Below are 15,348 nucleotides of genomic sequence, written 5' to 3' on the forward strand. Positions count from 1 at the left end.
CGTTACCCATCGCTCCACAAAAGCCGCGGCTGTTAAACTGTTACATATGTAAACTTTTGACCCACTGGGAATGTGATGAAAGAAATAAAAGCTGAAATAAATAATTCTCGCTACCTTTATTCTGACATGTCTCATTCTTAAAATAAAGTGGTGATCCTAACTGACCTAAGACAGAGAATGTTTACTAGGATTAGATGTCAGGAATTGTGAAACTGAGTTTAAATGTATTTGGCTAAGGTGTATGTAAACTTCCGACTTCAACTGTATATTGAATGAAAAAGATTTTCTTTGTTTCTTTGTGGAATTTTCTACAGAATTTAAATGTATACTGTACATAGATCTGATGATTATATTGAAATTACATTGATGTAACAGTTAGGTTAAGTCAATGTATTTAAGTAGAAGTTTTACCCTCATTTTAATATTTACACTGCTGGTTGAAATGAGATGAAAACAGCACTGGTTGATGACTTTTTTCAAATCCAATGTATTTTCCACATTGATTCCATGACACAATACGTTGACAAATTACGCGGAAACAACGTTGATTCAACCAGCGTGTGCCCGGTAGGTTGCTACTATTCTGTGTGGCAAAACATCCTTGTCTGAGCTCCCGTTTCCTGCGCTCACTTGACAATGTTACATCAGTCTGAAAACTTTAGAGGCAGTTTGTTGTTGAAAAGCATTTGCTTATGTTCTTCCACAGCTCCTTGTGAGAGTCTAAGGCCAGGCTACCTTTTGGGACAATTAACATGTCTTCACCAAGGCTTGGGGGACCATCTGGCATTTCACATTCTCCAGAGTCTTGGCTGGAAGTCAGCAAACACGGCAATGGAAAGAGGAGCTCCCCCCCATTAGCCTTAATTAGAAGGTACTTACAAAGGTCATCCATTGTGGGAGACTTGTTGTGAAAAGAACACAAGGTATCCCAGGGACGTATTAGACTCTCTATGGAGACAGGAACTGAAGTTCATCATCATAAAGTATGTCTCTGTTTGAAAACAATAATGAAGCAAAATCCCATTACACATCACTTGTACATTTAGTCCCTTGAGGGTACACACCATAACACATCTGTGACCAATTACAGGGTGACTGCTCTCAGGTTGCCATGATCCTACGATTCCGTTCAGAGTTGTGAAGAAACAACACAGCGAACAATTTAGTCTTTATTGCCATCTGTGCCAGAATACAGAGAGACTTTGAACATTACAAAAGAAGGTGATTAGAAAATATACAAAAAGTACAGGTAACCAAATATAGGGGTATAAATCTTTCCATCACGTGGTCGTTTAATACAAGACTAAACAAAGAGTAACAAGAAACTAAAAAGGCCGTCTTGTTCAGTTACATATCTCAGTGACATTCTCTCTGTCCCTCAAAAATGCAGTAAAATGCATAACAGAGAGGGCAAATTAATTAAACTGTAAAAAGCTCACTTAATTTAAAATTAAACCATAGCAAAAGGTGGGGCATAAACTTTGCTTTGTTTCTGGTGGTATTTTGATTTCACATAATATACCAGTAAAGTCATTACCTAATTATATTTCATACATAGTTACCCAGTAAGACAATTAATGTGATCAAGTTAATACAGTACCTGATCTCATCCTCTTGACAGTAATGTTTTGGTTTGATCTGGGTAATTGTGTGATGCTTGGTTTCACTTTTGTAAATCCAGGAACCATTCTTTGTACTCTTTTTGACTCTGCTATCATTCATTCCTCTACAAATATTGCTTTATATTACTTTCTACGAATCACTGATTGGTGCTTTGAATTGACCTTGGCTAGATCATAAGGACTGGTAATAATAACACTTAATTTCTCTTTTCTCAGATATCTACTGCCGGTATAAAAAATGGCTATAAATACATCACATTTAACAAACCATATAAAACAGATCAAGTATAAATAGGGCACAAAGAAACTGGTATCTGGTGTGTGAATGGAAAAATACTGTGTTTAAGTTATAAACAATGGCTGTACTTTCTAGTCGCCTGTGCTTACGGCTACAGTAAGTAGTGTGCCAACTGTTCCTATTGATGTGTTTGACATGACTTAAGTCCAGTGCATGTGCACATTCATGCTCTGATACGAGATACTCTACATGAAATATTGTTTTGGGTAATTTACATCATGGAAATTCGACATTGACAGGACTTGTTTTTCCCGTTACATTCTTGACAGGAAGAGTCCTCTATACTCAATGCATCTCCACATCCTTGTTTCCCCTCATTTCCGTGACAGCAGCTGGTTCTCCAAGTCCTCCAATCGAGTAGTCATCCCCGCCAGTAGAAAAGGGTAAAGGAAATAAACACATCATTCCATTTTATGGTCAAATGGGCTGTACGAATGAAGCTGAGCTGAGTTGTATGTTGAATTGAATGATATTGTAGTAGAAGAATCATATGGCTTTTTTCATGGGATAAATTTTGGTCCGAATCCTAACTTGAAATGTGTGCACTAAACTTGGACTTTGGCATAAATCATGCATTGATGTTGATGGAAAGGTCTGTGCAAAAACTTGAGTTACAGACACTGACGTATTTGGGCCAACAGTATATCACTTAAATGCATATATATTAAGTACCTAAGGTACAGTGCCTTTGGAAAGTATTCAGACCACTTGACTTTTTCCACATTTTGTTAGGTTACAACCTTATTCTAAAATGGATTCAATTGTTGATTTTTCGACAGTTTATACATTTTTGCTAATTTATACATTTAAAAAAATCTGAAATATCACATATACATAAGTATTCAGACCCTTTACTCAGTACTTTGTTGAAGCGCCTTTGGCAGTGATTACAGCCTTGAGTTTTCTTGGGTATGACGCTACAAGCTTGAAACACCTGTATTTGAGTTTCTCCCATTCTTCTCGGCAGATCCTCTCAGCTCTGTCAGGTTGGATGGGGAGCGTTGCTGCACAGCTATTTTCAGGTCTCTCCAGAGATGTTAGATCGGGTTCAAGTCCGGGCTCTGGCTGGGCCACTCAAGGACATTCAGAGACTTGCCCCGAAGCCACTCCTGCGTTGTCTTGGCTGTGTACTTAGGGTAGTTGTCCTGTTGGAACGGGAACCTTCGCCCACTTGTCTGAGATCCTGAGTGCTCTGGAGCAGGTTTTCATCAAGGATCTCTCTGTACTTTGCTCTGTTCATCTTTGCCTCGATCCTGACTAGTCTCCCAGTCCCTGCCACTGAAAAACATCCCCACAGCATCATGCTGACACCACCATGCTTCGCCATAGTTTCCTCCAGACGTGACGCGTGGCATTCAGGCCAAAGAGTTCAATCTTGGTTACATCAGACAAGAGAATCTTATTTATCATGGTCTGAGAGTGTTTAGGTGCCTTTTGGAAAACTCCAAGTGGGCTGTCATGTACCTTTTACTGAGGAGTGGCTTTCGCCTGGTCGCTCTACCATAAAGGCCTGATTGGTGGAGTGCTGCAGAGATGGTTGTCCTTCTGGAAGGTTCTTCCATCTCCACAGAGGAACTCTAGAGCTCTGTCAGAGTGACCATCGGGTTCTTGGTCACCTCCCTGATCAAGACCCTTCTCTCCCGATTGCTCAGTTTGGCCATGCGGCCAACTCTAGGAAGAGTCTTGTGGTGGTGGATCCAAACTTTTTCCATTTAAGAATGATGGAGGCTACAGTGTTCTTGGGGGCATTCAAAGCTGCAGAAATGTTTTGGTACCCTTCCCCAGATCTGTGCCAGGACACAATACTGACTCAAAGCTCTATGTACAATTCCTTCAACCTCATGGCTTGATCTTTGCTCTGACATACAATGTCAACTGTGGGACCTTATATAGACCGGTGTGTGGCTTTCCAAATCATGTTCAATCAATCAAATTTACCACAAGTGGACTCCAATCAAGTTGTAGAAACATCTCAAGGATGATCAGTGGAACAGGATGCACTTGAGCTCAATTTTGAGTCTAATAGCAAAGGGTCTGAATACTTATGTAAATAAGATGCAACATTTTCTAAAAACCTGTTTTTGCTTTGTCATCTACACACATTATTGTGTGTAGATGATCTAAATGTATTTAATCTATTTTAGAATAAAGCTGTAATGTAACAAAAGTTGGAAAAATTCAAGGGGTCTTAATTCTTTCCGAATGCACTGTAACAACTATGGTTTAAAAACACATTTATATAAACTACATAAAGTATTTTGTTATAGTAATTGTTATCACAAAACAGTAAAATGTTAGGACAAAATAACAAGGTGGTATCTGAAATATCTGGATCAATGGTCATCAGTAAATCTAATCTACTCGCACAAATGTCATAATGGGCGCTGCACAAAAAAGATGTCCTCCCAATGAAAAGTAGCCATGTGCACAGTCAATCAAAAGATCCTTATGTGCTACCCAGTGCAATAGCATGATGGAAACTGATGTGGAATTCCACTGCAACAGAAGTGCCATTGTAACTCCTCATCACCTCTAATCCCTAAGCATTTACAAGAAAAATAAACAATTGTTCTTTGAAACGTTGTCCGTTCAGATAGTGTTCCCTCTTTGGACGAATCTGTTTCTAGAGCCTTTGAGTAGACAATGATCCACTTTACACAGTGATGAATTGGGGGCCCAAAAAATATTAGGTATGTTACGCTTAAGTTAAAAGTGATAGTTTACCATGTAGACCAGAACAGACATGGTCATGCTGACTCAGAACTGATACATGTTTTTTCATGAATGTTACCTTTTACCGTTTATGAAAGTGATCAGAATCCAACACAAATATATACAGATGAGTTTAACCAAATGTTTCTTTTCATTTTGAGCCGGGTTCCCGGACACAGTTTAAGCCTAGTCCTGGAATAAAAAGCATGTTTAATGAAGAATCTCCATTGAAATAACATTTAAGTCCAGTACTAAGCCTAACCTGTGTCCAAGAAACTGGACATTAATGTAAATATTGATGACTCTTTTGAGTATTCATTATGCCCTTTGATGTCCAATCATGTTTAATATTGTCTAGAGAGCTAAATAATCATTTAACCAGAGACAGCAAACACTGGTTGATTTTATGTTCAGGCCAATTTCCTGGCTTTGTGGAGACAAAAACAAACGTGTGTGGACCACACCACACATGGTGGGGGGAAGATTGTGGCAAGTGCAAAATAAAATAAATAGACTAGAGTATAGTATAGTCTATAAATGTATAAATGTATAAATAGTATAAATGAACAGTATTTGGGTGTGTGTTAGTTTTGTCTCAGCGGCGAGTGTGTATTTAAATCACCATGCTACAACAGGTAAAAGACAAGCTGCAAAGTTCACCTTAAATTAACAGAAACTGTATATAAAAGGATATGTTTTGTTGTCAGCTGCTCCAGAGTGGTCATTGTGGCTTGCTGGAAATCAACCAGACTCTCACAGGCGCATGGGTTTTTTACCTCAATCTCTCCCTGGCTCTCCTCTGAAAACACACATTTACATCATTTAGCAGACACTCTTATCCAGAGCGACTTACAATGAGTGCATTCATTTTCATACTTTTCCCCCCCTTCCTGGTACCCAATGGGAATCGAACCCACAAACCTGGCTTTGCAAGCGCCATGCTCTACCAACTGAGCCACAGGGTACCACATACACACAAATTGTGAAAAAAACACACTTATATTTCATTCTATCACTTTCATCAGCGCTCCAAATTAAGAAATGTAAGGAGGTGTCTATTATGTAAAAAGTATTTAACCTCATCCTCTCTATTATCTTTGCCTGACTCTAGATGGTGCTCTAAAATAACGAATTCTGATTATGTTGTGATTTGATTTGATCATAGAATAGAATACCTGCACAGATGTTGAGCTTGAGGTTCTCTGCTATCTGGTTGATGAAAGTGAAGTCAGTGGTATAGAAGAAGTGCTTGTCGTGTGGCTCCGAGGCGATCTCGCGCAGCTCATCCTCCACGGCCTTGCCAACGCCAACAGCATACATAGTGATACCTGGCACACAGGACAATGCAGTATCTCACTGAAGTGGTGGATGAAGTCCTGAATTGTATTTGATTGCAAGCACTGTTTTGTTGAAACATCTAGCCACACACCAAAGTAGTGAATGGAGTCGATTTGGACATGATTTGTTGTCTTTAAGTAGTAAGTAGCAGGCTTACATATTCATATTCATATTTCATGATCATGTTATAAGAGCTCTCATTATAGAAAGATGATCAAATCTTAATGTAAATGGAAACATTACTGCAGAAGCTTTATAATACAGTAGGCAAATAAATTACAGCCCGTGTGTCACCTACAGTACCTGCTTCTTTGGCTTTCTTGGCCCACTCGGTGATGTCGTCTTGAGAGCGGCCGTCAGTGAAGACCAGGCCCACACGAGGGACATTCTTGCGGGCACCCTCTGCCTCTGAGAAGCTGTTCTCTACCATATGCTTGAGAGCCAGGCCCGTCATGGTGCCCTTCTCCATGTACTCCACATTCATCACCGCCTTCTTGATGTCAACCGCCGTCTGGTACATGTTGAGGGAGAACTCGGTTCGCACGCGACTGGAGTACTGCACTAGGCCCACTCGTGTCCCGTGCGCCGACACGTCCAGGGAGTCCACCACCTGGTTGACAAACTGCTTGACCAGCTCAAAGTTCTGGGGACGCACACTCTTGGAGCCGTCGATGAGGAGGACCAGGTCAATGTTGGCTGATCTGCAGGCTGGGTGGGACACGGGGCGAATCAGGGCACTTTTCATACAGTAACATGCCCTTGTTGCATTTACCATGCATGGATTGTTGGTATTTCATAAAACACTGTGGGATTCATCAGAAACAACAGCTCCTTTGGTAGTGTTACCTCTTGATGAAGAAAAGGCTTTTTTATATTTTTCCCTGTAAAAATTAACAAACTTACAAAGATGGAAAGACGTAGGAGGACTATTCGTACCAAACTTTAAATTGTATTTCCAGGCAGCATTTCGCCCAATCCTAATTTGGTTTAGAGATGATTCTTCTGCCCCCTAGCTGAGTATAGAGAGACATGGAAGAGGTGGTCATCACTGATATATCCCTTTAACAATGTAAACGACGCTTTGGTCCTATTAGTGCTAACACAATTTCTATTGGTGCAAAATGGAATGCTATGCTCCACTATTTGACAATAATGCCTTGTGATCTGGAGAGCAGTATTTTGCATCTTCCCAATAGTCCAAATGTGGAATCCGTACCCTTGCTGATATCATGGACAGCAATGGTTTGAGAACATTCCATACACATTAAGAATCAAATCATTTTTTATGTATTTACAATTTAGGTCAGCTATGCTGGACTATGGAGTCCCTTGGGAAACCCAACTACCGACCACCCAATGATGAGATTTATACATTATCTGCGATGGTGACATGTTGGCTGGGCGGGTGTGGGAGAACGAGATGAAAGGTTGGGGCCAACTTATTTTTTATTTAATTTTCCTGTTTATACTGAATTTATTATTACTTAAACTTGAGTGGTAGCCTATGGGTAATGGACAATGTACCTGTAACCTACCGAACAAAAATAATACACTGTAGAATGTGCAGTTATTAAGCATTTTAACAGGTCCTTATTGTAAAACGTTCTGCATTGCTTACATGGCTAAATATTTTATTTCGGAAGAGGTTTTATTTTGTAGGTTATGTAATTCCAGTTCTAGAGCACATTAGATATGATATTCTAGATACTACAGAGGGACAACTGAATAGTAGTAGTTGTATAAAGCCATTGCATCCTGGTGAACCACAGGAGTTGTAGAGGGTATTCATTATTGTATTTACTGGGTGTATGAAGTATACTTACTTCCGCAGCCTTTGCCATCCTCCTCCAGTAGCTGTGCCTCAGGGCAGATGCAGTAGTAGGATCCTGGTGTGCTGACACACTGGTGCTCACAGCCATGCACCACTGTGTTACACAGGTCAAGATCTGTGGAGGACAAACACACATGGAGAGACTGACAAACTGAGGGGCAGTGGATGAGAAGTGTGTAGTGTCATAGGTTATGTCCGGGATCAATGGAACACGATGGGGGATAGCACAATGACACTGTTGTTGGCAACCATTCAAAAAAGCTGATACTAACAAAGTGCACATTTATCACATTTCTAAGAGGCTTACATTGTGGTCACTAAAATCTGATTGAAAAAAAATATTTGGCTGTTTCTGCTACATAACATTTAGAAGTTGTCCTTTTCTGGTGTAGAAAAATATTTGCTAAATGCTAACTACTGTTCGGATAAGCTGGTAGCAAAACTAGCCAGTAATTGCATCTGGTTACCAATGTAGATTAACTACATGTCTTAAAGGCAACTCAATGTTATTTGATTGTGACCAACAGCACAGACCTGGGTTCAAATAGAATTTGTATTGTTAGGAATACTGATTGAGCATGCTTGGAGCACTTCAACCAATGACATAGTCCCAAATGTGCAAACTGGCACTCCTGGCAGGCTCAATCAAACACTAAAACTATTACAAAGAAAACACATATTATTTGAACCCAGGTCTGATAAAAAATATAAACATAATCCTGTTGTGTGCAAGCAATAAGGACAGAACATATGTATTTTAAGCTTGATAAATACAGGATAGCATGTAGATTTGTTGAGTACGCAATGTTCACCACAAATCTCACGCAGCAGCCGCCTCAAATACGCTGTTGTATACATCTGTCCCTATGCATTCTACTGTTTGGCCTGATGATGGCCTCACTAACTTGAGTTTGAAGTGTTGCATTCACAGGTGAAGGTGCCTGAGGAGGGGATACAGATCTGCTTACAGTCATGCTTCCCCTCAGCACACAGGTATATCATTGTATCATAAAAACAGATACACTGATTACAGCTTGAAGGGAAGGTTGTGGTTCCATGCCCAGGATTCTTCTATTGTTTGAGACCTTCTATACCAACTTGAACTCTCAAGTATTCCTAAGGAAGATCATTCTTCTTGGGGATTGTATTGCCAGGGTCGGCCAGGACCACAACACTTGAAGAGGCATGATTAGAAAGGTGTCAGCAATACCAGCTCAAATGGAGCTATTCTCCTAACCAAATTTGTAGAACCTGTTCTTGTCATCTTCAATCAGAAAAACATTCAAAACGTTCTGGATGCATCCACACAATGGCATATCATTGGCTATGTCATTGTCTGAGGTAAGGATTGTTGTGTCGTGAACATCCCAAGAGCGATGACGAGTCCTGACAACTTTTGGAAAGGACAGATCATCCCTTGATCCGCTCCATTATGTCCATTAGATTAATGAATATGCCACTTCTTCCATGCCACCAAGGCATTATACAAACCCAGTTACTGTAGCCTAAACCCATTCCGCTCCAAAGATGGACAAAAGCTGCTGAAGGATGATGAATCAATGAAATCCTGGTGGAGAGAACACCAAGAAGCACCGTTCAACTCATGAAGGTAGACATGGGTGAATCACCTAGCAAGCAGGACGTACAAGATGCCACCCAGAAGGTAAGAAATGACAAGGCCACATACATGATCCTGAGAGCTCTTACACCACATACTGTACATGCCTTGCTCTTGTACGAGAATACAATTCCCACACAAATCAAGGACGCCCTGATTGTTACCATCTTTAAAAAGGAGGTTAAAAAAGTGTGTTCTTTCTCCTTTCCACCACTAGGAAAATAAAGACTCCTACTCCTCCCAGAATCACATTGCGGCTTTCGTACAACCAGAGGCACAACAGACATGCAAGGAGCAAAAGCAAACAATTTACATGGCCTTTATGACCTTACAAAAATATTTGAATCTATGAACTATGATACCCTTTGGCTGACAAACTCACCAGGGTACTGTAATCAGTAACAGTGGTGCTAAAAAGTAACCCTTTAAGATGAAACCTGGGGTGAAACTGGATCGTTGCCCCCACCCATTCTTCATTGTTGCCATCTTTCACCTTAAAGCTCAAATCTCTTTCAGGGAGTCCAAACCTAAATAAATTCAAGACAAACAGCAAATAGGTTTTCATCATGGAGCTCCGGTGAAACCAAGACCACATACAGTAAGCACCACCAAAGATTCCTTTGCAAAATCATGAGGATCAGCTGGGAAGACAGGCACACCAACACCTGTGTCCTGAAGGAGGCAAACATTAAACCCTTGTAAGTCTAAGCCCTTGGTTCGCAATACCTTCTAAGCTAACATATGAAATTGTTTTAAGATGGTCATAGGATGGATCATTTAGCTGTTTGATTTGGAATTGTAGGACCCCTGTAGGTATACAAAAACAATATTTAAAAAAATGATTTGATAAAATATTGAATTTGGCCTTTACTGTTATAGCCCATAGAAATGTGAATAACACATTTATAAAACAGACAGTAAAAAATAAATAATGAGGAATAAGGTTTTGAAGTGTCTGTCTTATATCTAGGGGATATATATACTGTATAAGCAACTCATGATGTTTTATATATATATATATATATATATATATATATATATATATATATATATATATATTTTAGACCCAAATTTACCCACTTTGGTTATGGAACTTCTTACACCTACAGTGGATCGTCTATAATGGTAACTTGAGTTGTTTTTGATTGAGCTTTGCCGGCGCAATGGAAGCAATGATATAGTCCAAAAAGTACAATCCATCAATCCTACATTCCAGATAGGCTGAATCAGACAATCAAAAGTATTTGAAAGAAATCTTACTATTTGAACCCAGTTCTGCTGAGAGATTTGAACAAAATCCTGTTGTGTAGAAGTAATAAGGATGGGGGAAAAAATATATTTATCTTCCTTTATAAAGCTGCAATATATAACTTTTTTGGGCAAATGTGAGTTATAGCTCTGTCATTCTCATTGAAAGCAAGTCTAAGAACCGGTAAATGTTCTGTGTGCTATTTCTATGCTTCCCCTTCTTAGGTTGAGTTTTTTACGTCTTTTACATTCGGTTTTGTACACCAGTCTCAAACAGCTGAAAATACAATATTTTGGGTTATATTAAAATATATTTCACAGTGGTTTAGATGGTACAATGATTCTCTACATACATTGCTTGTTTTGTCACAAACTGAAATTAGGCAAAATATTCAAATTTTAGCAACCAGAAAATGGCAGAGAAATTTCTACATATTCCACATTTAATTTGTAAAAACGTTGTTGCTGTTGTTGTTTTGAAGCATGGATTTCCAGTATTCCAATTTTAAAGATTGAGCTCAAAATTGATTAACACAGAGGAAAATGTAGATTTGTTCCACTTGTAATGATCACAACAAAACTCTCACCCAGCAGCTGGCTCAAATACGATGTTGGGGAAATCTGCCACTAGCTAAATGCATTATATTGTTTAGCCTGATGATGGCCTCACTAACTTGTGCAGGTCTTCTTGTCAGCGAGTTCCTGAGTTCCTGAGATGCCGTCTGGAGCTTACGCTCCTGGTAGGGTCACCCGTGGCGGTAAGGTCGGAAGTTACAGACAAAGTGTGATCCAACAAAGACCTTAACTGCAGAGCAGGCAGAATATAATGGTCACAATGGTTGTAAAGGTGGAGGAAGACTGCAGTAGCGAGAGGTCACCAGTCGTCATGGGCTCCATGCCATTGGAGCTGCCAGTAGGATCACCTCTTTAAGGTCAGAAAGCAAACGTTTTAATTTTGGAGCCTGGAACGTGCAAACTCTGATGAACAATGCAACCAGGGATCAACCTGAGAGATGAACTGCGATCATTCCAAGAGAACTGAGTTGATATTGGATTCACAGTGCTGCCCTCGCCGAAACCCAACTGGCAGATGAAGGGCATCTGAAGGAAGACAAAGGCAGCTACACCTTCTTCTGAAACGGTAAACCAGCGGATTATGGGGTTCATGGGGTTTGGCTGGGACCACAACCGTTGAAGAGGCACAATTGAAAAGTAAGGTACCGGCAATACCAACTAAATTTAGTTATTCTCCTAACCAAATGCAATACACTCCTCTGTCAGATGAATCAATCTAATCCCGGTGTAGAGAACTAATTACATTGTTTTGTTTACCTCCATTTGCTTCTTCTGTAAACGCTCTCCTGGCCATGTGGTTAATGCTAAGGATTTTACATTTTTATTTTATTTTATTATTATTTATTATTTCATTTTATTTAACAAGGTAGGCCAGTTGAGAACAAGTTCTCATTTACAACTGCGACCTGGCCAAGATAAAGCAAAGCAGTTTGACAAAAACAACAACACAGAGTTACACATCGGATAAACAAACGTACAGTCAATAACACAATAGAAAAAGCTATATACAGTGTGTGCAAATATAGTAAGATTCGGAAGGTAAGGCAATAAATAGGCCATAGTGGCGAAATAAATAATTACAATGTATGTGTGCAAGTAGGGATACTGGGGTGCAAAAGAGCAAAAATAAATAACAATATGGGGATGAAGTAGTTGGGTGGGCTATTTACAGATGGGCTGTGTACAGGTGCAGTAATCGGTAAGTTGCTCTGACAGCTGATGCTTAAAGTTAGTGAGGGAGATATAAGTCTCCAGCTTCAGTGATTTTTGCAATTCGTTCCAGTCATTAGCAGCAGAGAACTGGAAAGAAAGGCGACCAAAGGGGGTGTTGGCTTTGGGGATGACCAGTGAAATATACCTGCTGGAGCGCGTTCTACGGGTGGGTGTTGCTATGGTGACCAGTGAGCTGAGATAAGGTGGGGCTTTACCTAGCAAAGACTTATAGATGACCTGGAGCCAGTGGGTTTGGCAATGAATATGAAGCGAGGGCATACAGGTCGCAGTGGTGGGTAGTATATGGGGCTTTGGTGACAAAACGGATGGCACTGTGATAGACTACATCCAATTTGCTGAGTAGAGTGTTGGAGGCTATTTTGTAAATGACATTGCCGAAGTCAAGGACCGTTAGGATAGTCAGTTTTATGAGGGTATGTTTAGCAGCATGAGTGAAGGAGGCTTTGTTGCAAAATAGGAAACCGATTTTAGATTAATTTTGTATTAGAGATGCTTAATGTGAGTCTGGAAGGAGAGTTTACTGTCTAGCCAGACACCTAGGTATTTGTAGTTGTCCACATATTCTAAGTCAGAACCATCCAGAGTAGTGATGCTAGTCGGGAGGGCGGGTGCGGGCAGCGATCGGTTGAAGAGCATGCATTTGGGTTTACTAGCATTTAAGAGCAGTTGGAGGCCACGGAAGGAGTGTTGAATGGCATTGAAGCTTGTTTGGAGGTTTGTTAACACAGTGTCTAAAAAAGGGCCAGAAGTATCATTGATATATACTGAGAAAAGAGTCAGCCCGAGAATCGAACCCTGTGGCATCCCCATAGAGACTGCCAGAGGTCGGGACAACAGGCCCTCCGATTTGACATACTGAACTCTATCTGAGAAGTAGTTGGTGAACCAGGCGAGGCAATCATTTGAGAAACCAAGGCTATTGAGTCTGCCGATAAGAATGCGGTGATTGACAGAGTCGAAAGCCTTGGCCAGGTTGATGAAGACGGCTGCACAGTACAGTCTTTTATCGATGGCGGTTATGATATCGTTTAGGACCATTATCGGCGTGGCTGATGTGCACCCATGACCAGCTCGGAAACCAGACTGCATAGCGGAGAAAACAGGCCTACAAGAAACTCTAATAATTTGTTAACACCATCTGCTTTAATTATTTCGCAAAACAGTTATTCAAGAAGATCTAAATGCATATTCAAATGAAACTGACATAAAAAATGGCCTACTTTGAAATTAGGTATGCTTAGCTAGTTTTTTGAGGTATTAAAAATAGAAAATGTTCTTGAGACAAGATGTGTGGGCATATAGGCAGATGTTGCAATAGGAGGATGAATTCTATAATGATATTCAATCTGTGGGTACAAACTTTTGCGCTCCCTCACCTAAAAAAATAGCACTACACCACTGCTCCTTGGCTATAGAAGATTGTAGCGCAGCCAAATATATCCCACATGTATCACAGTCATGTCTTTCCCCAGAATTTTAAAGCATTGCAGACTAAAGCGTTATAAATTGTTTTATATAAATCAGGTCCATTTCATTTTTATTAAAATCAATTATATCAGTTGCTAGCTTTGGATCCCAGTAAGAGCGCAGCAGGTAATGGGGATCTCCCCCCCCCCCAAAAAAAATACCTCATGTTTTCAGGACATCAGTACGCATAGCCGCGGGAAGTAGGGGTGCTGAGGGTGCTGTAGCACCCCCTGAAAATCAGAATAAATGTTTCAATTAAATTCAATAAATTTTTTCTCTCACAAAAGTAGTGCACTAGCCGTTTACTAGCCGTCTGTAGTGCAGGGGGAAAGTTTTTTACAGCGCTGCAATATATCTCAGTTTATTGCATAAATCGTACATACATTGGATTGCAATGCTGGTGCGATAAAATAATCCAGTCCAGTTTAATTACAGTGTAGGCTAATCCAAGAGTGGCAACCAGCAGGGAGCTACAAAGGAAGGAGCAAGACTTTGGTCAGCTCCAGAGGGCTAGAGAGGCCAAGGTGAGTCATTACCATGGACAGCTCTACAGGCACCAACTAGGGCTGATGATTCAACACCAATACTACTCAGTCCAGGTGCTGCAACCAATTGGCACCTGGAATTGGTCCACCTGTCCTTCTCTACCTCAAATGAGTATAAGTAGAGGTGCAGTCACTTGGGCGGTCCGAGGAGCCTAAGAGGCCTTTCAGTTGTATTTCTCCCCTCCCTGTTCCTCCAACCTTAATTAAAGAACAACTTTTGTTTGAGCACCGCAAAACGATCTCCCGCTGTCTTATTGTATTGTGAGTTTCACCTCTGACTCCCCTGGGCTGCCACATATGACACAATGCAAATGGAGAAGAAGGCTAAAACATGATCAGCACAGATTGGCAGGTCAAAATAGCGGCACGAAGGTTTCGGGTGAACAGAGTGGTGCTGTCATTCAAGGTCTTTTATTGTGTTCGTAATGAGCATGGGATGGTTGCATTTTGGCTTCTGTTCAGATGGATGAAGCCAGTGGGGAACACATGCAGCATACAGACACCACTGCTACAGACATACCACAGATCTTACTTGCAGTGGTGTGCGATATTTTTAGGCGAGGGAGTGCAAAAAAATACGTAAATGAAGTCATAATTTTCTCAAATATTTGTATCGACAGATGTAGCCTTTTGAATAGCCTATCATTACAGGGCTCCCCAACCCTGTTCAGGGAGTGCTACCGTACTGTAATTCCAACTCCAGTTGTAACTAACCCGATCCATCTTAGAAAATAGCTAATTATTAGAAGCAGGTGTGTTAGATTAGGGTTGGAATGAAAACCTACAGGTAGGGCTCATGATTTGGAACACCTATCCATTGCGGTGTGTAGGCCTAAAGCAGTGTAGCCTTGTTTTTTATA

At 40.5% G+C, this 15,348-nt stretch overlaps 1 protein-coding gene across 1 annotated transcript in view; it reads right to left on the minus strand.

Annotated features, from left to right (window-relative positions):
* Nucleotides 1-1,156: 1,156 nt before the first annotated feature.
* Nucleotides 1,157-15,348, minus strand: part of LOC120065554 (matrilin-4-like) — a 31,562-nt gene continuing 17,370 nt past the window's right edge. Inside the window, exons 8-12 of the mRNA XM_039016619.1 lie at nt 7,794-7,916; nt 6,274-6,678; nt 5,808-5,960; nt 5,327-5,431; nt 1,157-2,293 (exon numbers count right to left, since the gene is read on the minus strand). Of these exons, the coding sequence (XP_038872547.1) occupies nt 2,235-2,293; nt 5,327-5,431; nt 5,808-5,960; nt 6,274-6,678; nt 7,794-7,916 (845 nt within the window). The 3' untranslated portion in view covers nt 1,157-2,234. The remainder of the gene's footprint in view (nt 2,294-5,326; nt 5,432-5,807; nt 5,961-6,273; nt 6,679-7,793; nt 7,917-15,348) is intronic.

The sequence above is a fragment of the Salvelinus namaycush genome, chromosome 20 (assembly GCF_016432855.1).
Source record: "Salvelinus namaycush isolate Seneca chromosome 20, SaNama_1.0, whole genome shotgun sequence".
Classification (NCBI taxonomy): domain Eukaryota; kingdom Metazoa; phylum Chordata; class Actinopteri; order Salmoniformes; family Salmonidae; genus Salvelinus; species Salvelinus namaycush.